We start from the raw sequence: 26,685 nt of genomic DNA on the forward strand, positions 1-26,685 counted from the left end.
GTGTGTTTTGATCCATTATTCTGTTGATATGGCTTATTACACTGATTGGTTTTTGGATGCCAGAGCCATTACTCTGGCACATGGCAGGAATGGTAGCCTCTGATCTTCTCATCTTTTCTGCTGGACACAGAATATATGTTTACCCCAGAAAGCAAGCTGGAGTGAGGGCAATTAGGACCCCTGTATTCCAGACCTGTTATGCCTAGTATATAGTCTCCGTCCATGAGTGGGAGCTTGGTGGAGGAAGGGAGCCTCCTGCCTCTTGGCCACAGTTAGCTGGAATTTAGCCTTAAAGTTGGAGTTGGAGTGGATGAGAAATGCTTGCAACCTTCACCTTCTTGTGAGACACCTTATCCCTTGTTTGATAGAGGAAGGGAGAGTAAGCCCCATCTTCTTGACCACATCCACCCACAGTGGAGCTTCTGTGAAGCTGAGCTAGGTGTAGGGTGGGAAAGAGCAGATTATGGCTCTAATGCCACACACTCTCTCTGTTCTTACCAAGTTGTGATAGATTTTATTGAATAAATTTTTTCACTTTTTATATACCTGTAAGATAATTTCCAGAAACTTTTAAGTTTTCTTAGAAATTATTTTCTCCAACTATGGTTGTTTCAGTGGGAAGTGTGTCCACAGAAGTGGAACTCCCCTTCATGCATTTTTAAACTCTAGGGGTGGTAATGATGTCACACTATTGTAAGCCCTGGGGTACTATCCTTTGTAGTTTTCCAGTATCTTGCCAATACCTTTGTAAATAGCCATTTTATTAAATTTTCCTCAAATTGCCCAATCTAAGATATGGTTTGGCTCTGTGTCCCCAGCCAAATCTCATCTCGAATTGTAATCCCCATGTGTCAAGGGAGGGAGGTAACTGGATCATGGGGGCGGTTCCTCCCATGCTGTTCTCATGATAGTGAGTTCTTATGAGATCTGACGGTTTTGGGATTTATCTGTGTGTGTGTTTGTTTGTTTCTGAGATGGAGTCTCACTCTGTCGCCCAGGTTGGAGTGCAGTGGCGCGATCTTGGCTCACTGCAAGCCCCACCTCCCAGGTTCCAGGGATTCTCCTGCCTCAGCCTCCCGAGTAGCTGGGACTACAGGTGTGTGCCACCACACCCAGCCTATTTTTTGTATTTTTAGTAGAGATGGGATTTCATCGTGTTAGCCAGGATGGTCTCGATCTCCTGACCTCATGATCTGCCCACCTCAGCCTCCCAAAGTGCTGGGATTACAGGCGTGAGCCACCACGCCCGGCCGAGATCTGACGGTTTTATGTGTTTGAGAACTCCTCCTTTGCTCTTTTCTCACCTGCCTCCAGGTAACATGTACCTGATTCCCCTCCTGCCATGATTGTAAGTTTCCTGAGGCCTCCTCAGCCATGCAGAACTGTGAGTCAATCAAATGTCTTTCCTTTATAAATTACCCAGTCTTAGGTATTTCTTTATAGCAGTGTGAAAACAGATGAATACAATGAGCATTCCATATGTTTCTTGCTACAGTTCAGACCGACACAATGGGAGTGTGGTGAGCACAGAGGTGACCAGGGCTCATTGTCCGTTCTCCTCTCCCACCCTTTGTCTCACACTGGCTGACTCATCCACATCCCAGAGCTTCAAGAGCAGGTTCATGGGCCAAAGATCCCCAGGAAGGGAGATGGGCCACTTGATGAATGCTTGCTGTGGTTTCTTCATGACATGAATCAGACAGATCACGTGGGCCTAGACCCGGCCATGGAAACTGTGATCCCGAAGCAAATGGGCAACCAGTATGAAACTGGCGGGAGCACACCTGAGGCCCTTGTGACATCACTTCTTCAGGGACCTTATTCATAATAAATGACTCTATAGTTCCCAGGAGCAAATGGAGAAGAAGACTTTGAAAGGGCAGAAAATAGGACCAAAAAACGTCAAATTTCAGAGTTTTGAGTTAGCCATTGTGCTAGTCCATTTTTGCGTTACTATAAAGAAATACTTGAGACTGGGTAATTTATGGAGAAAACAGGTCTATTTTGGCTCATGATTCTGTTGGCTGTACAGGAGGCACAGTGCTGGCTTCTGCTTCTGGTGAAACCTCAGTAAATTTCCAATTATGGTGGAAGGTGACGGGGGAGCAGGCATGTCACATGGCAAGACAGGGAACAAGGCAGAGGGAGGAGATATCGTGCTCTTTTAAACAACCAGATATCACGTGAACCGCCAGAATGAAAACTCACTCATCACCAAGTGGATGGCACTAAGCCATTCATGAAAGATCCATCTCCATGATCCAATCACCTCCCACGAGGCCCTCCTCCAACACTGGGGATCACATTTCAACACCAGATTTGGAGGGGACAAACATCCAAACTGCATCAGCCATCCTAGTACAATTTCCAACCTCCTCAATCACTGTGCTTCTCCCAGAGAAGAGTTATGTAAAAAGGGCCATCTTGCACAAGGGGAAGACCAGGTGTGGTAATGGGTCTGAGACCCCCATCCTACAGCCTCCGGAGTACATGCTTCTCTTCAGCACGCTGACCCCCATCCCTCATTGCAAGAGCAGAGAGAAACGCAGTCCTTCCCACTCCAATGCCAGCATCTCCAGGAACAGAGGGTCCTTGTGGGTGCCTCTCATTGACTTTCTTGCTTCTTGCCAGTCTCAATCCCTCTTCTGAGTTGCACCTCCGGAGATGACAGCCTTTTACGCCACACTGCCCTTTCCTGTACTCCTTCACTTCTCTCATTTACTATCAAAAGTCTGGGGGGAAAGGTGGCTCCAGCACAGTACAGTGACAACTTAAAACTGAATGTCAACCATCACAGCCCTGAAGACGCTTCAGTGCTTCATTGCCACTTGGAGTTCCCAGTGTCCAGGCCAGGGTGTCACCTTAGACCCCAACTGCTCCCAGAGACTCCTCTCTGCCCCCCAAGGACTCTCCTCCTACCCTCTCTGGCACCCAGGCTCCAACTCCCAAATTCCTGTACTGGTCTTCTAAAGAACAGCTTAGTCCTTTAAGTGACACCCCATCTCCACCTCTAACCTGTGATATGTATCGAAAGCCTCACCGGGATTTCCTATTCAGCAAAGAGCCACCTTTGTAGGTCTCCACCTCTTAGAGGTCCAAAGCACCTGCCAAAGCTTTCACATTATAGTTTTCCCTTTAAATGATCAAATAGCCAAGCACGGCTTCTATTGAATATTTCTTTGCCCCAAAAGGGTTAGAGACCATTATTACAAGCTTCAAAATCCTGCTACTCATAGTTCTGTCAAGTGATCTTAGAATCATACTGCCCTCAGTCCTTCTCTTCCTTGCAGCCGTGGATAAAACTCTGTTGCTTTATTACTCCCAGATCTCTCTAGTTCTGCTAACTACTTAATGTGCCCTTCTATTTAATGTTGGCAGTTCCTTGAGGAACACTGTAGTGTTTTTTTTTTCTTTACATTTCATTCAGGGAATTACTAAACAATCATTTCCACACAGAGATGTTGTGGATTATGCAAAAAAAAAAAAAAAAATCAAGGATGGCTGTTTCTGTCTTGAAATGCTTAATAATTTTATCTGTAAACTTGTGATTAGTAAGTGAGGTCCATTAAGACAATGGAGCATGAGCCAGGGAAATGGGCCTCTATGTGTGGCCACTGATGTTCCATACAGCATTCACAATGCACCATGCACACTGAATTCCCTGTGGACCCCTGATGTTGCGAGGCCAGCAAGACTCAAAGTGAGCACAAGGTACTCGCGCTGTATCTATAACTGAGGGAGCTGGGTGCTGACACCTCTGAAAGGCCATACTTTTCCCCTTAGAGCCTAAACTTGTTTCGAAGGCAGAAAGAAGGCAATGGTGTCTTAAGAAGCATGAAGAAACCATATTGTATGAGTCACGGTTCTCTAGAGGGACAGAACTAATAGGATATATATATATAGAGAGAGAGAGAGAGAGAGAGAGAGAAGGAGAGAGAGAGGAGTTTATTAAGTATTAACTCACATGATCACAAGTCCCACAATAGGCAGTCTTCAAGCTGAGGAGCAAGGAGAGCCAGTCCAAGTCCCAAACTGAAGAACTTGGAGTCCGATGTTCCAGGGCAGGAAGCATCCAGCATGGGAGAAAGATGCAGGCTGGGAGGCTAGGCCAGTCTCTCTTTTCGCATTTTTCTGTCTGCTTTATATTTCTAGCTGCACTGGCATCTGATTAGATGGTGCCCATCTAGATTAACAGTGGGTCTGCCTTTCCCAGCCCACTGACTCAAATGTTAATCTCCTTCGGCAACACCCTCACAGACACACCCAGGATCAATACTTTGCATCCTTCAATCCAATCAAGTTAACAGTCAGTATTAACCATCACACATATCATATATTTTCTTATTCATGCACTTCTTTATATTAGACACCTGATTATGCCAAAAGGCCAGTCCATAGTTCTTTTGCTTTTCAGTCCTTCCTGACGCATCGTTGAGTCCCAGGTCGAGAGTGGAGGTAGAATTCGTGCACATAAAGTGCGATGAAAACAGGCAAGTTCACTTTGTGCAGCATTTGTTTTTACCAGCGTGGTTCTGGTAAAAACAAAATACATATGCATGTATAAGCTACGAAGTACAAATTGTATCATTTCTGTGATTCCACATATGAGTTCAGTGCACTTGTATTAGTTTTTAAAACTGGCATTGCACAACGTAAAGATGGATGATAAACTTCATGCTAACAATTTAAGTCTAAATTTTTCTTGGAATGACATTAAATAACACATAAAAACACTATGAAAAGAGAGAAACTGAGAGGAAAGAGAAAGTTTTATATTTTATGACCTTAAAGTCACTTTCCTTCTGTTTTTTGAACAAGGAAGCTCTGCACTTTTCTCTGAGCCCCACAAATTATGCAGCCAGCCTTGCAGCAGGCAACAAATCAAAGCCTCTTTCCTGGGGGTCTAGTGAGGGATGTAAAAAACAAATATGTTAATAAATAATACACAATATAATGTCGCTAACAATCAGTGCTGTGCTAAACAAAAGCCAGGATGGCTACAGCAAGCCGGAGGGGAGCTGAGAATTAGATGTAAATTCTGAGGGATGGGAAGGGCCCTAGATTTTAGGGCGTTGTGCAGAAGAGTAACCAGATCTGCTCTACGTTTCAAGAAAGAAAAAAAATTCCCTCTGGCTGCGGTTCCGAGAATAGCCTGGAAGGAGGCAGGGGTCCGGGCTGGAGAAGCGTGGCTCCGGCGTGGGGCGTGCAGAGCGAGCCCGGGCGGGGGACGCTGCCCAACAAGCAGGTTTGGGGAGACTCAAACCTTAGATTCTGAGGTTTTAAGCTTGTCTCCTCAAAGTAGGGAACTCACGAACGTTTCGTGAGCACCTACGGTATGCAGGGCAGGGTGCGGAGCCCTAGTGTCACTGACTTGACCAGGACAGCCGAGCAGCTGCAGGATCCGTCGTGTTCCCCAGCAATTTTAATATTTAAAAATTCGTTACTGTTGCTGTTACTTGTTTTCCATGTATTGGATGTCTTCGTGAAGAACCCTCAAAAGTGCAACGAACTCCGCCCTGCCAGAGGGCGGCTGCGCGCTCTGAACACAGCTTCCCGCGAAGCCGGCCAGGTCCTCCAGGGCACCGAGAGAGCCGGCCAGAACGGCAGCGCCCCCCTATCCCGGCCGCGGCGATGTCTGGCGGCGCCCCGGAACTGACGGTCTGGTACGCAGGGGCGCTCGGCGGTAACGGCGGCTTTAAACGTCATCTCGGGCGCGACGCCCGAGGGACAGTCTGGGGTTTGGCTGTCCGGAAGGTGCAGCGGCGAGACCGGCCGCGAAGATGCCAGTGGCGGTGATGGCGGAAAGCGCCTTTAGTTTCAAAAAGTTGCTGGATCAGTGCGAGAACCAGGAGCTCGAGGTAACCGTTTGCGTCGCGCTGGAAGAAACTGCGGAGTAGTCTTAGGCCCCGGGGCGGCACCAGTTTCCAGGGTAACGGGGTCTGAGGCTCGCGGGCTTTGGGAGCTCACGGGGCGGGCGCGGGAGGTGGAAGTGTGGATCCCTGACCGCCGCGGCCTGCTCCGACCGGCGGTCTCCCCGAACTCGCCGGGACCTTTTTGTTATGTGTCTTCAGCTTGTGAACCCGAAAACCCTGTGCGTCTTTGCTCCAGCACCTACCGATGAGCTCCTATTAATTAGACATCTTTCCTTCCCAGTATCGGGTTGGAAGAGAGTAGTAATGTGGGTTTTATTAAAGATCTTGGTATACACACACACACTAACACACACACCCCAACTCACACACACACCAAGAAAGATGTGACCATTGTAACCTTTTTTTAACTCACAAAGCTTTTCTCGTAATGTTGTCAAGTAAGCTTGCCATTTTGTCTTTAGTAAGACAGATGAAAGTTATGCAGCTGTTAAAGTTAATGTTTTTCTAAGACACTTAAAAAGGGTTTATATCATTAGTTTTAAAATTAAATAAAGGAGACAACATCCAGAAGAAGCAACTCACTAATAGATAATAGATACTTTCCAATTGAGTTAAAATTGAAAGAATTGTCTTTGCAACGCAGCTGTGGTGATTTTCTGTCTCTTATTCAGGACGCTTGATGTAATGGGCAGAATCAGAATGCTTCAGGAATCTGTCGAATTTGTTTCTTATAATAGTAAGATCATTTAAATGGGAATTTGAGAACTGGGGAAGGGGTCCACTTACATATTCTTGAATGTATAAAGAAACTGAGGCCCAAAGGGAGATAAATCAAAGCTGATGACGAATATAAACTTAATACTCAGAATTTTCGTGTTTGATACTTCTCTAAGCTGTTTCTAAATCTATAATAGGACTATAAGATTACTTATAATCTTAGACTAAAAAGGCTTACTTTTTAAATTAGCATTTATAAAATACTATTTTAAAAATGAAAATTAAAGGGTAAATGAGGTTTTTAAAATTTTGTGTTGTTTTGTTTTCATTTTTGGCCTTCTAGGCCCCTGGAGGAATTGCTACACCCCCAGTGTATGGTCAGCTTCTAGCTTTATATTTGCTCCATAATGACATGTAAGTACGTTTAACCTAAAGCCAAGAGCAACAGGTTTCTCAAAGTTATATGGAAATATTTCTGCACTGAAGTAGCACCACTAAACATAGGCACAACGAGCTACCTTTTTTATTACAGTAATTGTTACGTCTATTTCCTATTGAATCGTAGCTTAATGAATTATGATTGGGTCGTCATTGTCTTACATATACTTTCTAGAAAACATTTCAATTTATTATGACAAATTAGTAAATTCATTTAACCTTTTGTCTTTTTAAAAAACTTTTATGACCTCTATTTACTTAACTTCATATATAATCAATAAAACAAAAGAAGTGGAAAGAGAAGATTGCAGCCAAGAGGAATTCATTACAAACGTGTATGAGATTTCTTAAGTTTTTTTTTTGTTTTTAATTATTCCTATTTCACGTTCACATGGAAAAGTCAGAAAGCATAACTACTCTAGGCCGCGTGCGGTGGCACACGCCTGTAATCCCAGCACTCTGGGAGGCCGAGGCAAGTGGATGGCTTGAGTCCAGGAGTTTGAGACCAGCCTGGGGAATATTGGGGAATATAGTGAAACCCCGTCTGTCCTAAAAATAAAAAAAAAAATTAGCTGGGCGTGGTTGCACGTGCCTCTAATCCCAGCTACCTGGGAGGCTGAGGTGGGGAGAATCACCTGAGCCCAGAAAGTCGAGGCTGCAGTGAGCCAAGATTGTGCCACTGCACTCCAGCCTGGGCTACCAAAGTGAGACCCTGTCTCAAAAGGAAAGCATAACTGTGCAAAAAAAAAAAAAAAGTCTCCTATAGTTCTGTGACTCACTGATGATTCCTGATAACATTTTATTTTAAATTCTTCCAAAACCTTTCTTTTATATCTTTTTAAAAACTAAATTGAAATTCTTTTTTTTTTTTTTGGTAAAACTGTCATTATATGTTTGTTGTAGTTCAAGCCTCCAAACCCATAAAAACTCCTGCCTCAGAAGCTGTGTACCCACTGGTAGGAGGGGCTGTAATCGGGAGAGAAGTGTTGTGTACCATGCTTATTGTCAGGGAATGCTAGAGCCTTGATAGTACATAAATTTATTTACTTTTATATCCTAATAAATCATTTGGGCCGTCTATAAGTCCTTGTGTTTTTAGTGTGCTGTTGCCTTAATTTAGGATATGGATTATTATTTTTAAAAAATACACTAGAAATGGCAAAATATTACTTTGGTAAAAATGTTTCATGTCCTTTTTATCTGGAAAACCACTATTGTTTCCCCAAAACAAATTTATATAAAACTAAATTTTACTTTGGGTTGTGTAAAGTATACTTCTGTATGTTTGGCTTGGGACCTGGTAGTTTTTAACATTTACTGAAATGATTATGTTTTTAATTGATTATTCTTCTTTGTGGTGGCATAAATTAGGAATAATGCAAGATATCTTTGGAAAAGAATACCACCTGCTATAAAATCTGTAAGTATCCTTTAAACCTATCTTATTGCTTTAATGTAATGACATTCCCTTAAATGGCAACCTTTTATAAGCTTATGTTTTCTATCTGACGTCCTAGAAATAGTCATCAGACTTGTATTAAGGATTCGAAATAAATCTTCAGAGTCCTCTAATCAGAAATTTGAATTTTGCTGGGATGGTGTAGAATTTGTGCTCAGTTGCTACTGATTGGATTTCTTGAGACGCTTTTATATGCAGCTTTCCTAGTTAAACAGCTGAGCCAGTTTAGGTGAAGGAAGGTCCTGGAGGTGGCAGAGGCAGCTGAGGTGATTTTCAACTGGTTTATGTTGCTTCGTATAATGGTACTTATTTTGAAACTGCCATCGTTTACAAGAATACTGTAATGATTGACAGCAATAAGATTATTTTTGTTAATTAGGATTTTAAATTTCTTATTTTGGTTGGGAGATTAGAAGAAATAGCCTGTGAAAAGGTTCTTCCAAAGTGGAGTGAAGTACAATTTTAATGTCAAATGATTCCATGTGTCTAACATGAGTGTCAAGTGAAATTTTTAACATTCTTGGGATATTACCAAGAATTCATCTAAACTTTTGTTTATTGTCGATATTCATCAAGAGATCAGATTAGTATTTTTACTTTTTTTTTCCCTCATACATTCTGTTAAGTAAGATTGGAATATTCCTCAGCTTCTTTGGCTAAATAAAGAAGTACTATAAATTATGCACATAAGTTTCAGTGATATTAGTGGAAACTCTATCCTTAGAGAGGCTACAATGTATGACATCTTAGATTGAGAGTCTCTATTAACCATTTTGCTATTACTTTTGACCTAAATATATATACATAATATATCTATGAAATACAAATACAGCATCTTTAAAAACAATGCTTAAGCTAATTAGTCCCCAGGCTTAATTCTGAAATGTTTTTTGACTACTTTCTCATGCCTTAATTTGCTATTGTAATAAATTTATATCAGGCCTAAAAATAAATTTTACCTTACTGCTCATAGTGTTTAAAAACCTTTTTATAGTGATTGGGCTGAAAAAGTAATTGCATCTTTTAAAATAAATGTTGAATTAGGTTTTAATGATGTAGCTAACAAGTTTTTATATCATTTCTGGTATTTTGTTTTAAGATACAATCATTGGTGCATTTACAGAGTGAATACCCTCTAAGGCAATGATATTTATTGCAGGCAAATTCTGAACTTGGGGGAATTTGGTCAGTAGGACAAAGAATCTGGCAGAGAGATTTCCCTGGGATCTATACAACCATCAACGCTCACCAGTGGTCTGAGACGGTCCAGCCAATTATGGAAGCACTTAGAGGTAGTGTTTCTTTGTGGTTAAAAATGAAATTAGATGAGACTTAGTCCCTAAGTGCTGCAGTGTTGAAGTAATAAATCAGTGGTGTGTGCTTAAGTAGATATTTTTGATAGGTGAAAAGAACAGTTTTCAGAATTTTTTAGATTTGCCGTAATCATGCTTCTTCATTTTTTGTTGCCTGAGATTACGTTGGTTGCTGTGCTTTTGTTGTTTCTTAATTCTAGATAGAAATTGCTCATCAGTTTTAAGAGATTTTTTTTTTTGCTATTAAAATGAGATCTTGTAATATTCTAATAAGTTTAAGGTATGGGTTTGTAGAGATGTGAAAATAGAGACTGCTCTTTGAATTTTGTCAGCCTCAGCCTTTGATAGGTGTTGTCTTAAGCTTCTGGATTTTATAACTAATCAGTTTAATACATAGATGTTCAAATGTGTTTTTAATTGCTTTGAAAGATTACAAGCCTGGTGTGACAGAGCACTGATCCCACAATAAAATCTCATTCCCTGCCTCTCTACGGTCTCCCACCCCTAGCATTTGCTTCCAGTCCTCCTGGTTCACTCTTTATAAAATTATATAATCTTGTTTTATGTTGTTATGTACTCTTATTTCTTATTGTTACCCTTACTTCCGTAGTTAATATCCACCTTCACTGTATGCCTTCCTGCTGTGGAGAAAGTCAGTGAGCAGGAATTTTTTAATAACTGTTCATCACTCTGCTAAGGGATATCAGCTTTACAGGGCAGCAGACAGCAGAGATTGTTTCTGAAATGCACATAATTCCCTTGGAATGGTAAAATTCTTAGCAGCATAAAACATAACAATGTAAGTGACAAAACAAGAGGCAGCTACTTTAAATGTGAATGAAATGAGCAGAATCCTAAGGCAGGCAGATAGATGGGAAGGGAGGAGTATGAAAGAAGATTGCACAGGTATAGCAGGGGCAGTTTCAGAAAGTAGCACCGGAAACCTCTTCATAGAAGCCCTGAGGAATTGGTGTTATAGTGGACTTTCATAGTATCCTCGTGATTCAGCCTTGTGACTGACTGTGGTGGGGCGGTCACAGGCCATGTGCCTTTTCCCGGTGTTTTACAGCGGATTCATTGGCAGGACTGGGCTTGGGGACTCCTTGCTCATTCAGCAAGCATTCTATTGTGCACCGTCAGGTCCGTAGTTTTATTCCTTCCCAGAGCCTCCTCTCACTGAATTCCATGAGACTGAGAATTCCCGGCAAGCAGTTCAGTAACCCAGGAAAGGCTATATAGCGTACCATGTGGGAGTTTAAACTCTGGGTCCGTGCTTCCGGAGTTTAAATTCTGATTCTGTCACTTACTAGGGTGACTCCTCAGTGTCTTATTTTCCTCATTTGTGAAATGTGATTAGAAATAGTACTTTTTCAGGTTATGAATGAGTTAATATATAAACATGTACCTTATTCTAAAGCACTACAGTATTCCTGAACATATCCTGAGACTTTTACAAATCTCCAGATTCATGAATGGTACTGTGGTTTCCTTTGTAAAATGCAGCCAGGTCAGGATAGTCTCTTAACAGATTGGTCTTACTGATGAATTTAACATTTTGCTTCTTAACATATTAGAAACTTATTTTCTAGTTAAGAACAATCACTTTCTTAGACCTCTTTCCATTCTATTCTAAATTAGGCACAGTCCCATTAGAAAACTGAAAATGACTTAAGAGAAGCTAGTGAAAACGACTTTTGCAGGAAACAAAGGCTGAGGAAGTACCTAGGAACTAGGTAGACAGTAGCCATTCTCATCTGAGGCTTGAAAGGGCAAGGTGAGGGTCCAGTGTTACTGGGGCTGCCCCACAGGATGGATACAGAAGGTCAGCTGGAGCAAGGCAGGGAAAGGGCATAGGAAGTAAATTCCCTGACCTTTCTTCCCAGCCTGTGACCTGGTAGAGCCCCAATTCGCCAAAGCAAGAGAGCTCAGGTGGCCAACCTCCCTGGCATACAGCATGGCTGGGAAAGACAGAAGAGGATTCGAAAGGATGGGAGTGACTAGCTCCTCTTCCCTTCTGTCTCCAGCACTGACAGTGATGGATGAGCGGCACTTGAGTATTTGTTGAACAACTGAGTTTGCATTCTGTTAGCATTTCTGTTTTCACCAAAAATGTGTTCCATCAACTATTGCCACAGATATTAGGTGCTGGCTCAATTTATTCCACCTTCCAGCGTGTCATTCTAGGGCCTGAGGTTACAGATTTCACCACTTGAGGATCACAGAGTGACTAGTCGGAATGTAGATGTGATTCATGCCAAGTGGATATTGCAGCTTCTGAGACAGAGAACACTTAGCCTTTATTTTTGCTTTGTCAACTCACTTCTCCTCCCATCACATGTTTTTCTTTCCTTTTCCAGTGGTATCTTTTTACTTTTCTCTCCCTTTTGTTTATCTCCTCCATTCTTACTGTATTCCTGTTTTATTCCCTACTCTGAAAATATGACCAGAATATTTGAACTGAAGTAAAAAATGTTTTTGAAATACAGTTGACTTACCAAATGAATATAGTTTTATGGTGTATACTTTTACTTCTCTAAAAAAAAAGTATATTTCTTTTCCATTGTTGGCTCAGTTCTTTTCCATTGAATGTGTGCAGCCTTAATAGAAAACGTTTCTTGGTGTTGTAAAGTCTTGATAGGTTACAGGCTGCTTGAAGGAAGGAAGGAACCTACAGTAATAAGTGTAAAGCCACAGAAGGAAGAGCAGACAGTGGCTGAGTGAAAGCTGGAGAGGATGTCGGGCTCAGGTGAAGGGATGGGAGTGTCGGCAGTTTTTAAGGAATCTGAGAAACAAAGCCTAAGTGTTGGAGTCATGCCCCATTTTGGTCCTCGTGATGCCATCGACAAGCATGTATTTGGCATATATTTCACCGGAGATGCTAGGTGTTTGGGGGACTGTAAAGAGATACCCCTTCCTGTCGAGAAGTTTGGAATGTAATTGAAAAGAAGGGGGTAGGTGGAGCAGTGTCTGCCGTAGTGGAAAGTTGCTTGTTAAGGTAGAAGTGTAAACAATACTGCTGAGTTTAGAGAAGGGCAGAGATCGTGATGAATTATAAACAGACTTAGGCATGGTAGAGAGCAGACAGGAGGGCATTTCAGGTGACAGGACAGCATAAACCAAAAGCCCCGGGGGAGAAGGTGTAAGGCTTGTCTGCGAGCCAGTGGACTAGTTTGGCACAAAGGGTATCTGGGGGAATTGGTGTAGTTTGACAATGTCCCAGGAATGGAGAGAAGATTTTAAATATGTTAGGGTGTTTGTTTTACATATGTACACTGGCCTATTAAATATGGAAAGTAAAATCCAGAATATTTCCTAAGCATGTTGACCACCAGGTGGAGGAGCTCTTGGGTTACCAAAGAGCACTGCCCAGGGAGAAAGTCCAGCTGTTTTCACAGTGCTCAACTCTGCCGTACTCCTGATTTTATTTAATTGGGTATGTAAGCCTGGGGACAATCCTAAATGCCATTTTCAGGAAAGTTTTCATTGCTGGTATTGTTTGGCAGTCCCTTCTTAGAGTCATTCTTTCAAGGTGGGAATTTAGGATTTTGAACCTTAATTCAGTCAAGAGTTTGATGCAGACTTGGAAGAATGCTCCAGTTACAAGATTTGTTCTGTAACTCCCAGGTGTGGTCCTGTATTAGAGACATTTTTGAAAAAGGACAGCTGATTATGCAAATCAGTTTTCTGCTCCTTTGATTCCAGCATTTGTAAATGAAATAAGATAAGTAAAATTTATATCCCCATTGCATAAAGTATACTGCATTTTCTTAGGGTTAGAGACTTGTGTTTAGTAACCTTTTTCCATCTTTGTAATTTTCATTGTCTGAGATTTTTCATTCAAGAGGAAGTGTAAGAAATGTGTTTTTTTTCAGCAATATTTGAACCTCCCTTACATACTGGGCATATATATTTGTGTCTATAAGCACAGAAATCTTTGAGTTCATCTGGCCTTGCTTGTGAAAACGGGACAAGGACAGTGGTGTGATTTAACGATGTGCTTTGAAAATGCCTGCTCCCTGGTTCACTCTCTGCCAACCCTCCACTCCCACAATAGATGCAACAAGGAGACGCGCCTTTGCCCTGGTCTCTCAAGCGTATACTTCAATCGTCGCCGATGATTTTGCAGCCTTTGTTGGACTTCCTGTAGAAGAGGCTGTGAAAGGTATTTTTGGCTTACTTTTTACTTACAAGGAAAATGGAAAATAGAAGTGTGAATTGTAGGTTCACAGTCTCCTCTGAAACACTTGGAACAGAATATGCTTTTGGAGTCCAGGCTGTGTTTTTTGAGAGGTGATATGAAACACGTGTTGTGGAACACCCAGCGGGCACGCTGCAGTCAAGCATATTAATAGTTCTATAGCAAGCACATGTGTGAATATCCACACAGTTGGTTACAAAAATATGTCTTAATTGGCCTCTTTACTCATATTTGGAAATCCTTATTTCGCCCTTATTTGGTAAAGGCAGCATCATCCCCACGTCCCTTTTCAGCCCATTTTCCCTGCCATTTCTGACCCATACCCTAGGCGCTTGCTTGCTCCGCACTCATACCTGCTGGTCTCTCCAAATGTAACTTCGCATTTTCATTTCTCAGCTGATGCCCAGACTAATCCTTCCTCTTGCTCGTTGTTATAGAATATTGTATACACCTGGCCAGGTGCGGTGGCTCACACCTGTAATCCCAGCACTTTGGGAGGCCAAGGTGGGTGGATCATGACGAGGTCAGGAGTTTGAGACCAGCCTGGCCAACATGGTGAAACCCCGTCTCTACTAAAAATACAAAAAATTAGCCAGGTATGGTGGCAGGCACCTGTAATCCCAGCTACTCAGGAGGCTGAGGCAGGAGAATCCCGTGAACCCAGGAGGTGGAGGTTGCAGTGAGCCGAGACTGCCACTGCACTCCAGCCTGGGCAACAGAGTGAGATTCCATATCAAAAAAATATATATATATATTCTATACACCTCGTTGCATTGTTTTACCATGATTGACATTTTTGATTCTCCAGCTAAAATATGAGCATCATCAAGTACTACCTCCTAAATTAAGGGCCTAGCATAGTTGTAGATACATGAAGATAGGTTAATGAAAGTTCTAAGTTATTACTTTTATTTACTCATACAAACATTTATTTCTTTTGGCTCTTAAAATTGGTCCGTCATTTATTTTCTATATATAACATACTTCAGAGCTCATATTCTCAGCTGACCACTTGGATGTGAATGCTGGTACCACCCATCCCTGATGCTAGTGGCTATGTGACTTAGGACAAATTGCTTGAATTTCCCTAAACTTTATTTTCCATACCTGTCAAATGATGGCCCTATATCCCACTTCATAGAGTTGTGGTGATTACATAAAATCATCCCTATAAAAGCACGTAGTCTGGTACCTACAGGTAAACCTTCTGTATATGGAAGCTGTTTCTATTATTGCCATCTTTGTTATTACTGATATGATGGTCACAAAAGGCGCCATATTCGTTTTCCTTATGTTTGTTTTAAATAATACTGATTAGGTTAATAGTATAATATGTTCTTGACAGAAAACTAACCATCTTTTAATGATTATAGCAGCCTAATAGAGTAAAATGAGGCTTTGATACCTGTTTCAGAAATATTTCAATAATAAGTTTCCATGCTCTTTGTAATATACCTTTCTAGTAAAAATGCATATGACGGGTTATACTAAACACATCAGGTCTTCTGTACAACTAATGTGATGGACAAGTTGTGGATTTTGTGGGGTGTTTTATTCTTTCCGGATCTTTATGTGTAATATACTTTTTAAGGCATATTAGAACAAGGATGGCAAGCTGATTCCACCACAAGAATGGTTCTGCCCAGAAAGCCAGGTAGGTGGAGCTTTCATCCATTTATGCAGCGTTGGACTCTTCCAAGACTGCTTCAGGTTTTCAGGCTTTGGTTTTTGATAATTGGATATAAAATTCTGCTATACTAACACAATGGAAATAACTCATTTTAAATAAAGTGTAGTAGACAGGGTAGAAAGGATCACCTAGTTTAAACTCTTAAAAACGTATTTCCTGTATATATAAATGATTTTATGTAGGTGTTTCATGGTCCTTACACCTTAGTTTTTACTAAATATTAATCTCCATCCTTTTATGGAGCCATTTGTAACTGAGCTTATCCTTCATATCCAAACTGTTGTCTGTATTAAAAAAAATGTTTAAATATTCAACTGCCCCCCTTTTCTGTTTGCACTCAAGTCATACGGGCACTTTTCCTGTGGCTTCCACTTTCACAGAGTTAACTTCTCTAGCCCTCCTTTTAAGGCCTTAATTTCTATGACCTGCCTCATTGTCTTTATCTGAATTCCCAGCCCCTCAGTCTTGCTGTTGGAAGTGAGCCACACTCATTCCCACCTGATAGTTTCTCTTCCTTCCTCCTGCTGACCAGGAGTGTCCTTTTCTGCCAGGTTTTTAGAGCCAAGCTTAACGCCTACTTCCATAAACCCGCCTTCATCCACGTCAACCCAAATTTCCTTCCACCTACTCGGAATGCCTACGTTTAGACATTGCTGAACATACAGTAAAGGATTCTCAATGTGCTCAGCCCTTTGAGTTACAAAGAGTGGGAAGACATGATCCCAGTCAAGTGAGATAGTGGGGGAAGAGTAATAAAATAAAGACTTATAATAGAGCACAGTTATTATCCCTGTTTGAGAAATAAATGGCCATAAATTCATGTTGTGCTGAAAATAGCATGTTCTATGAAAGATCTTTACAATGACTTCTGTAAATTGAGCTGTACATTTTTTTTTTTTTAATTTAGTTGCAGGGGCCCTGGATGTTTCCTTTAACAAGTTTATTCCCTTATCAGGTGTGTATTTTCATATGCACATTTTTTAATGTCTCATTGTTCCTAATTTCTTTTTTGTAGTATATATGTATGTGTGTGTGTCAATGTGTATCTATTTCTTACCTTGTAAACAGAGGTTAAATTTCATAAATGTGTAGTAATACATCTGGTTACAAGAGTGAAACTGGGCTCCCCCAGAGCTTGCCTTGAGGCGGTGGCTTCCTCTGGGCCAGCTGCAGAGCCTTCTTATTCTCATGTCGGGGAGGCCTGCCAGAGCTGTTCACCAGTACTGTTATTCAGAAGGCGTCCCCAGGCTGATGCGTAGTAACTTAAATGTTGGAATGTAAATTCCTTGAGATCTTTATGGGTTTTCTTTTTTTTTTTTTTTTTTTTTTGGTTCATTGACAATTTAATATTCTTCAGTGTTGCCTGGGGCATGGGAAGCACTCTTAATTATTTCTTGAATTTAGTGTTGCATGGGTAAGGATGTTTTCAAGAAGAGCTGTGATCTTTTAAGAGAGATGTTGCATGATAAAAGTGTCTTTAACCTTTACATAGAATACTTCAGTAACAACAACATCAGACATGCCTTTACTAGCAGTTAGGTAAAACCATACTCATAAAAGTTGAGACTTCTTGGCTTGCTTTTCAAAAATGTCCAAGCCTCTATGATGTAAGATTTTGTCTAAAACCAGGACAAATCTAAGAAAGTTAACTTACTGTTAAAAATTGAAGGTGTTGGGGCCAAAGCTTTGTTACCATGGTATGTAACTTGAAGTGTGTTTGTTTCTTTAACATACAGAGCCTGCTCCAGTTCCCCCAATACCCAATGAGCAGCAGTTAGCCAGACTGACGGATTATGTGGCTTTTCTTGAAAACTGATTTATCACTCTGAGTTCAAGATTCATCTTCAGAATCCTGTATACTGACAAATATAGAAATGTAAAGTTTGTATTTTCAATTTATTGGATGGCTTAAGCACCTCAGCATTCCTTACTGAGTATGTGATAAAATACATACAGAATATAAAATATACTATATACATTTTGTCCTTAAACATTATGCTGAATAGTTGTTGAAACAGTTCTCATTTTGTAATATTTAATAATCTGGATGGAGCCCGTCAGTATTACAGTTAGTTTGTTTTCTAGTGACTCATAAAATAAGATTTCCTGTTTCATGTAGAATAGTGTTTGTCAACTGTCTTTCTCTGTCCCAGCACATGCCATACTCTTATATGTACCATTGGTTGATAATTATAATGATTCATTTGGACTTGAAGAAAGACCGTCCCCAGGCACAGTATCTGAATCACTGGGGATTATAATTCACCCTCTTTGGAGAACATGCTCTCTTTTCACCCCCCACCTCCTGAGAGCCACTAATGTAAAATACAGAAACATAGCTGAGGAACAAATAGACCATTTCCATACTAAACCAGTTTGTTAACTTTAGATTTTTTCCAATAGTGTGAGTATATCCATTGCTGGCAGTGGAGGGCTTGCCATGAAAATGCAACTTATTTAAGACATTCATGAGACATATTAACTTGTGCTGTCCCCTTTTAGAAGGGGAAACTTAAGTGTGGAATGCATTGTATGGGCAAAGAAGCTATGAAGATATATGATACACTTTGTACAACTATCCTGCAGCCCATTGGTTGCTTATATTTATCCCTTGGCTCAAGTTCTGCCCTTTGGAGAAATACTGAGCAAGTCTTTCATTCTGTGTGTGACAGCCCTCTGAATATTTGAAGTTGTTTGTTGTAACTTAAGGTTATAACAGCCCTTAGTTCATTTATTCTGCATTTGTTCAATAAATATTTAACTGAATTCTTCAATTATTTCATCTAAGATAGTTTCTGGAAATTTCACTCTCTTGATCTTTCTGTGGACACAATCTATTTTGTCATTGTCTCAATATGAATCTCTTAAGTAGAAATGAGCTGTATGGTGAATCTGTGTAGTGATAATTATATAATTTATTTATTTTGACTGCATTTTAGTGGCTATTTCAGTTTTTCTTAACATATATGGGAATACTTTTTGAATTGCAATTTTATTTAACCCGGATAGGTAAGTTATATTAAAATTCCTTGTTTTACAGTTGAGGAAAGGGGAATTCAAGAAGTCAGAGGATCAGGAGAATGATCAAGAGAATGACAGTGCCAGTTTTTTTAACTTCCAGGTATTAAGTACAAATTGTATCCATGGTTATTTTTTAAAAGCAGATTAGAGTCAATCCAAGTGTTCATTAATAGGGGATTGTTTGAATAAACAACAGTGTAGACTACGCAGGTGTAAAAGGAGTGAAGATCTCTATACTGAACTGGAATGATCTCTAGAGTGAGAACATAGAAAGCACACGTAGTTTATGTGGTTATTTTGAGGGTAACAAAAGGAGAATGATTACAATTATATATATGTACGTATTTCCTTATATTTCAAAACTAAGCAATTGGGGGATATATACAAAATGAATAAAATAGTTCCCTAAAGAGGAAGGAGAGGACAGTGAACTACTACATACAGAAAAAATAATCTCAAGTGATCAAACACAATATTTCAATTTTACATTGTCAGTAGGATGTACACTAAGGACAGAAAAAAATCTTAGACTAATGAATGTGGTTTTTCATGATTAATTTCACAAAATCTTGATATCTTTATTATTAAAAGTATATTATAGATTAAATTAATAATCATGTAACATTAGACCCCAGTAATCTTAAATTTGACATGGAAACCTCATTATATGCTTTATTTTTCTTTGTAAACAGTAAATATTTCTTACTCCTGTCTACATGAAAAGGTCTAGAGTAATTACAGTTCAGTAACAATGAGCACCACTAGTACCCAGATTGTGTTCTTTCATTTTCATTTGCAATTAAAAGGAATAAGAACTTATTTGCAAAACAGCTAATAGGTCTAGGGCAGTAAGTGTACAAGTTCATATGTGGTACAAGATGTCCAGGATTCAAGGAGGCTCTTAAAGACTTGGGACTCTGTCAAAGGGTTATACAAGCCAACTTGAAGGGATTTCTACAGGCCATGTAAAAATGAGACAGTTTGAGCATGAAATATTTGTATATGTGTCTATTTTTAACTCTTAATAACCTCATCACTGTACAAGAAAGGCAGGATGAGTGCTTGATTTCCCTTCCCTTTATTATCAGTTTTCAGGACAAATTGATATGCTACCGATCTCTAAAGCAACAAAAATTGAACCTGTAGGGTAGTCAAAAAGCTCATGCTGGAAAATTCCACCTAATAAAGATAAAAATTAGAAAAACAGTACTTGCAGCCCTTAATGAAACAAAGAAGGGATCATGGAAATATATATCAATGCTGTTGAGACCACAGGGTAAGAAAATGAGATTGAGCATGAAATATGTCCAGTACATCTATCAGCCTGTCTTTGTGCTCTGGCTATTTCTGAGCCAGCCATCTGCGTACAAGTGTAGCCTGACAGCACTCTGCTTCAGATCCATTGGATATCTCTAAAATTTGCTCTGGGACTTACCCTGGCACTACTATCAGGATGCTCTCACAAACCTGATTGGGCAGCCGTTCAGCAGTTGTGAACATGACATGGTGAATAAACACTGTCTTCCTTGTCTCAGGGCAGACTATTTCCAATGTGTTCTATGCCTAGATCCTCAAAAAGAACCCCCAAAAAATTGAGCTGTGGTGTCCCATGGTCATAAGCTCTCTAATGCAGCCTTCAATTGTTTTTTCCTCCTTCCTTGTTTTACTTTTCCTGGTTCCCTGTCTCTTGTTCCTGGAGATCAACAGAAGTGATATGTCTACATATCTTTACATACCTATGCTATTCTGCCTTGGGGCGGGGATCAGGGACCTAGTCAAATCAAAGGGAAGTGTGTGACACATGAATCAGACTGAAAGCACTTTAATTTTATATATATATACACGTATATATATGTATATATATACGTATATATGTACGTATATACGTATATGTATACATATACGTATATACGTATATATATATACGTATACATATATATATTTAAAGCTTTAGATCTGCTACTTTACATTAAATGTGAGAATTAATGGAACAAGTTAAACATCCCACTAAGAAACAATCAGCCGGTTCCAGAATGTGGGAAATTTAACAGGATTAGTGAGTTTGCTTGAAAAATAAATGACAAAAAGTCAGGGGGTGGTGGTAAGTGTGAAAATTTCTGTTCCTGGGTTGAAGTACCTTGAGGCCAACTCAGAATTGTGTCAATAACTGTAATAGGTGAATACCCACACTTATCCCTTGAGAGGCATCAGCCCCTAAATCAATGAGGAATGTGGAGCTAAGATTTGAGAGTACTGCAATGAGGTCATCTGCAGCAGCTCTTTGCGGGGTCAGTGGCAGGTGTTTGTTGTTTCCACTGGGCACAGCAAGATTCCAGCTTTGCCTGGTGAGGGGTCTGCTGCTGAATAACCTAACAACCTGTGGAATTTGGGCACTTTCAAAGGGCTGGGGTGATAACAATGGAGACTTGAGAGGGCTAAACCACACTGTTGACCCTTCAAAACATTTGGTGAACTTTTAAGCTGTCTAGGGTAGGAGACCAAAAAGCAAGTCAAAAACCTTTGAGAAACAATTCCGTTTTCCTGGAGTTTTGCTATGTCAGCGCTCCGTTAAACAAGGTTGTTGGGTGGGGAAAGGTGTTGGCTTATTAAATATAAACCAGAAGTAGAATATTAGTAAAACTGCTCCTGGAAGACAGGTCAATATAAAATAAGCTGAAGTACAGAAATGAAACGGGAACTTAACTGGCAATTGTGTTAGAGACGTGGTACACAGCATAGCGATCTACCATTTATCTAATTGGAATCCAAGGAAGAGCGAGAATATAGAGTGGAAAAATAGAAGTACCAGCCCAGAATTTTCTGAAAGTGATGAAAGAAATCAATCCACAAATTCAAAAAGCTCAGAAAACCCCCACAGAGGATAAATGCAAAGAAAACCACACCCAGACAACAGTAGTAAAACTACTGAAAACCAGAGACAAAGAGAATATATTAAAAGCACAGAGGGAGGACCAGGGGGTCATTATCTTCAAAGAAGTAGTGGTAAAGCCGACAGTGAAATGGCATTTTTAACATGTTGAAAGAAAAAATCCTAACTGCTATATACAAAAGATCCTCTTTTAATATTCCCGTGTTCTTACATTTAAAAGTTGGAAAAAGATATACCATTGCAAATACTAACCAAAAGAAAGTTGGTGCATCTTTGATAGTAAGAGTTGGCCCTCCATATCTGTGGGTTCTACATCTGTGATTCAATCAACTGCAGCTCAAAAATATTTGAAATTTTTCTAAAGAAATACAGCATAACCATTATACATTGCATTGTATTAGGTATTAAATCTAAAGTATATGAGAGAATGTGTATACGTTATTTGCAAATACTGTGTTATATAAAGGACTCTCATCTACAGATTTTGTGTACTTGGCGGTCTTGAAGCCAAGTATATCCCCTGTGAATATCGAAGGGTGATTGTATTAGACAAAGTAGACCTCAAGGCAAGAAGCATTATTAGAGATAGAAAGTGATTTTTAATGAAAAAGGTTGCATATAGTTTCCTTCTGTAACAAATTACCACAAACTTAATGGCTTAAAACAACGCAGATGTATTATCTTACAGTTCTGCAGTTCAGAAATCTGAAATGGGTCTCACTGGGCTTATGTCAATAGGGCTGCATATTTTTCTGGAAGCTCTAGGGGACAAGCTGTTACCTTGCCCTTTCCAGCTTCTAGAGGCCGCCCACATTTCTTGGCTCATGCCCCTCTTTCTCCACCTTCAAAGCCAGCAACATTGGGTAGAGTTATTTTCACACTGCTCGCTCTCTGGTTCTCTCTCCTGCCTCCTTTTTTCCACTTTGAAGGACCCTTGTGATTATATTGGGCCCACGTGAAAACTCAGGATAATCAGTCTATTTTGAGGTGAACTGATTAGCAATCTAGTTCTGTCTGCTATCTTAATTTCCTTTTCCCATATAACCTGAAATTCTACAGATTCAAATATAGACATTTTTGGATGTCCATTATTCTACAGAGATCAGTCCAAAAGGCGACAGGAATATGTAGCAATTCTAATTTTATATTCAAAATATAATCAAGTGGAAGTTGACAGAACTAAAAGGAGAAAAGAGTCATCTATAATCATACTGGAAGACAATACACCTCTCATATTAGCTGATGGCATGAACAGACAATATCACGAAGAACATAGCAAAGGTGACAGACTTGATCTAATTGGGATACATGAAACACTAACCAACAATGACAAAATATAATTTCATTTTATGCTCTATAAACCATTTACCAAAATTGAACACATAAAGGACCATAAAGCCCTAATACATTACAAAGAGTAGAAATCAAAATGAGTGCATTCTCTGAAAACAGTGGGATTAAGCTAGAAATCAATAAAGCCATAGAGATTACTAGGAAATCTCTTAACTGCTTAGAAATCATGTAGTTGTCTGGGCATAGTGGCTCACACCTGTGATCCCAGCACTTTGTGAGGCTGAGGCAGGAAGATCACTCGAGCCCAGGAATTCAAGACCATCCTGGGCAAACTAGACCCCTGATTCTACAAAAGTATAATTTTAAAAAGTCAGCTGGGCATGGTGGTGCATGCCTGTGGTCCTTGCTACTTGAGAGGCTGAGGCAGGCAGATCGCTTGAGCTTGGGAGGTCAAAGCTGCAGTGGGCCATGATTATGCCACTGCACTCCAGCCTGGACAACAGAGTAAGACCCTGTCTCAAAGAAAGAAATTATGTAGTATACTTCTCAATTACCTATGAGACACAAAAGAAAATGTAAATTAGAAATATTTAAGGAATTCATCCAAGGCTAAGATTGGAGATAATGTATAGAGTTAAAAGCAATTACTAGAAAAGAGGCTGAAAATCAATAATTACAAATCAAATACAAATAAAGTTGGAGGGAAACATTAACACCAAAAATCAATGAAATAGTAAATAAAAATACAATAGAAATAAGTCAACAAAACCACAGATTGGGGCTTTGAAAAGAAACAAAATTGTTAAGTCTCTAGCAAGAATAATAAGGAGAAAACACAAATTATACACAGCAGTAGTGAAAAAGCAAAAAAGTTGGTAATAGGGCTGGGTGTGGTGGCTCATGCCTGTAATCCCAGCACTTTAGGAGGCCGAGGTGGGTGAATCATCTGAGGCCTGGAGTTCAAGACCAGCCCCGCCAACATGGCGAAACCCCATCTCTAATAAAAGAAAAAATACAAAATTAGCCGGGCATGCTGGCGTGTGCCTGTAGTCCCAGCTACTTGGGAGGCTGACAAGCTGAATTTAAAATTTATTGATGACTATAAGAGACCACAAATAGCCAAGGCAACCTTCACAAAGGATGTTAGATGACTTACATCACCAGAGATCAAGACTTTTAAGGCTACATTAGTGAAGACATATGTAGGATAAACAAAGGGACCAGTGGAATATAGAAAGATCCAAACAGACCCCAAATAAAGTCACACCAGAATTGACCTTTGTTGTCAAAGGTAAAGTTGCAATACAGGGAGTAGGGAGGGACAAGATTATTTATGTTAATAAATTGTACTATTTAGTTAGGTATCTCTTAGAATAATACAGGTTTTTTTTTTTTTTTTAACTCCGATGCATTATAGACATAAAATTATTAACACTTTAAGGAAAACAGGAGAATATTCTTCCAAACTTAGGATAAATGCTAAAAACATTGACCATACAAGCAAAGATTAAATTAGCCTATATTAATCATAATAACTATTTATTGCACATGTACCCCTTAACCTAAAACAAAAGATGAAGAAGAAAATGTAAAATAAAATTTGAAGAAAATGTTAAAACAAACAAAAATGAAACCATACCAGTACTAGAAGAAAAATGGGTGAATTCCTCTTTAACCTAGGCAAAGGAAAGGCTTCTCTGGCTCCCAATCTGGATTTAATTAGTCCTAAAGTTTGTATGGAATCACAAAATACCTCAAATAGCCAAAACAATCCTGAGCAAAGAGAACAAAGCTGGAGATATCACACTACCAGATGTCAAAATATCCTGCAAGGCTCTAGTAACCAAAACAGCATTATACTGGCATAAAAATAGACACTTAGGGCAATGGAACAGAATAGCGAACACAGAAATTAATCCAAATACCTATAACCAACTGATTTTTGACAAATGTGCCAACAACACTCTTTAGGAAAAGGATAGTCTCTTTAAAAATATAGTTCTGTGTAAACTAGATTATCCATATGCAAAAGGCTGAAACTAGACCCACACCTCTCACCCTATGTAAAAATCAACTCAAAATGGATTAAGAACCTAAATGTAAGACCCCAAATGACAAAGCTAGGCAAGGAAAACATGAGGGAAAACACTTCAGGATATTGGTCTAGCAGAGTAAAACGTAGGATATAAGTCTGGGAAAAATGAATAACACCTCAAAAGCACAGGCATCAAAAGCAAAAGTAAATGGGATTGTATCTAACTAAAATGCTGTTGTACAGCAAAGAAAGCAATCAGTGGAGTGAAAAGACAACCCACAGAATGGGAAAAATATTTGCAAACTGGTCATCTGACAGGAGATTAATATCCAGAATATACAGGAAACTAAAACATCTCAATATCAAGAAAACAATCTGATTTTAAAATGGTCAAATAATCTGAACAGACATTTCTCAAAAAGAGATTTAAATATGTCCAACAGATAAATAAAATGTTGGCCATCAATAATCTTTAAGGAAATGCAAATCAAAACCACAGGGAGTTATCATCTCACCCCAGTTAGGATGGCTCGTATCAGAAAGGTAAAAAATAAAAATGCTGGTGAGAATGCAGAGAAAAGGGAACTCTTATACACTGTTGGTAGGAATGCAAACTAGTACGACCACGGTGGAGAACAGTATAGAGGTCCCTCAGAAAACTAAAATAGAACTACCGTATGATTCAGCAATTCCACTACTGGATATTTATCCAAAGGAAAGGAAATTATTACATTGGAGAGACATCTGCACCCCCATGTTTATTGCAGCACTGTTCATAATAGCAAATATATGGAATCAACCTACGTGTTCAACAACAGAAAATGTGGTATAGATATACTATGGAATATTATTCAGCCACAACAAAGAATGAAATCCTGTTATTCACAGCAACATGGATGGAACTGAAGGACATTATGTTATGTGAAGTAAACCAGGAACAGAAAGTTAATCACTCTATGTTCTCACTACTCTGTGGAAGCTAAAAAAAAAAAAAAAAAAAGTTGATCTTATAGAAGTAAAAAAATAACAGAGGATACTAGAGGCTGGGAAGGGTAAGGGAAAGGGAGATATAAGGAGATATTTATAAAAGGACACAAAATTACAGCTAGATGGAATAAATTCTAGTGTTCTATATCACTGTAGGATGACTATAGTTAAAAACATATCATATAGTTTCAGACAGCTAGAAGGAGTTTATTAAATGTTCCCAGTACAAAGAAATGATAAATATGTGTTATGATGGAGATACTAATTACCCTGATCTGATTATCGTACATTATATGTATTAAAACATCACTATGTACCTCATGAATATGTATAATTATTATCTGTCAATTAAAAAATAAAATAAATTTTAAAAGAAGAATACATTTGACTAAATAAAAATAAATTTTGCATGGCCAAAAATACAAGCAATTTAAATAGAAATCTAGCAACTGAGAGAAAATGTTTACAACATAAAGGGCTAGTAATATTTCTAATATAAAAAGAAGTCAAAAACTGAGGGAATTAAAAAACAAAAACCAATGGAAAAAAATGACAAAAGATCTTAACAGATAATTCACTCACACACACACACAATACAGAAGTGGTCCTTAAACATAGAAAAAGATGTTCAACTTCATTTACAATAAAATAAGATAAATGCAAATGAAAAATACACTGAGTTAATATTTGTGATCCTGTCAACTGGCAAAACTAAGGAGTGTAACAATACATTCTTAGGCCAAACTCTGGGGAAATTGGTTCTCTTACACT

The 26,685-nt window shown here is 39.3% G+C and overlaps 1 protein-coding gene across 5 annotated transcripts; it reads left to right on the plus strand.

The window, feature by feature from the left end:
* The first annotated feature begins 5,310 nt into the window (after positions 1-5,310).
* COPS8 (COP9 signalosome subunit 8) lies at positions 5,311-25,954 on the plus strand. 5 transcript variants are annotated; one of them, XM_009238271.4, is made up of 9 exons: positions 5,776-5,858; positions 6,545-6,609; positions 6,934-7,004; positions 8,400-8,448; positions 9,647-9,779; positions 13,855-13,962; positions 15,590-15,652; positions 16,596-16,643; positions 17,425-18,462. In XM_009238271.4, coding segments are annotated over exons 3-9 (483 nt in total). In that variant the 5' UTR covers positions 5,776-5,858; positions 6,545-6,609; positions 6,934-7,002; the 3' UTR covers positions 17,505-18,462.
* Positions 25,955-26,685: the final 731 nt, after the last annotated feature.

The sequence above is a fragment of the Pongo abelii genome, chromosome 11, assembly GCF_028885655.2.
Source record: "Pongo abelii isolate AG06213 chromosome 11, NHGRI_mPonAbe1-v2.0_pri, whole genome shotgun sequence".
Lineage (NCBI taxonomy): Eukaryota > Metazoa > Chordata > Mammalia > Primates > Hominidae > Pongo > Pongo abelii.

Bases quoted from the DNA above. Each gene is read 5' to 3' on its own strand.
- COPS8 (XM_054548470.2), top strand. From the start codon at position 5,781: ATGCCAGTGGCGGTGATGGCGGAAAGCGCCTTTAGTTTCAAAAAGTTG. The intron at 7,005-8,399 runs GTAAGTACGTTT...GGCATAAATTAG, and splicing joins TATTTGCTCCATAATGACAT to GAATAATGCAAGATATCTTT. The intron at 16,644-18,728 runs GTGTGTATTTTC...CTTGTTTTACAG, and splicing joins CAAGTTTATTCCCTTATCAG to TTGAGGAAAGGGGAATTCAA.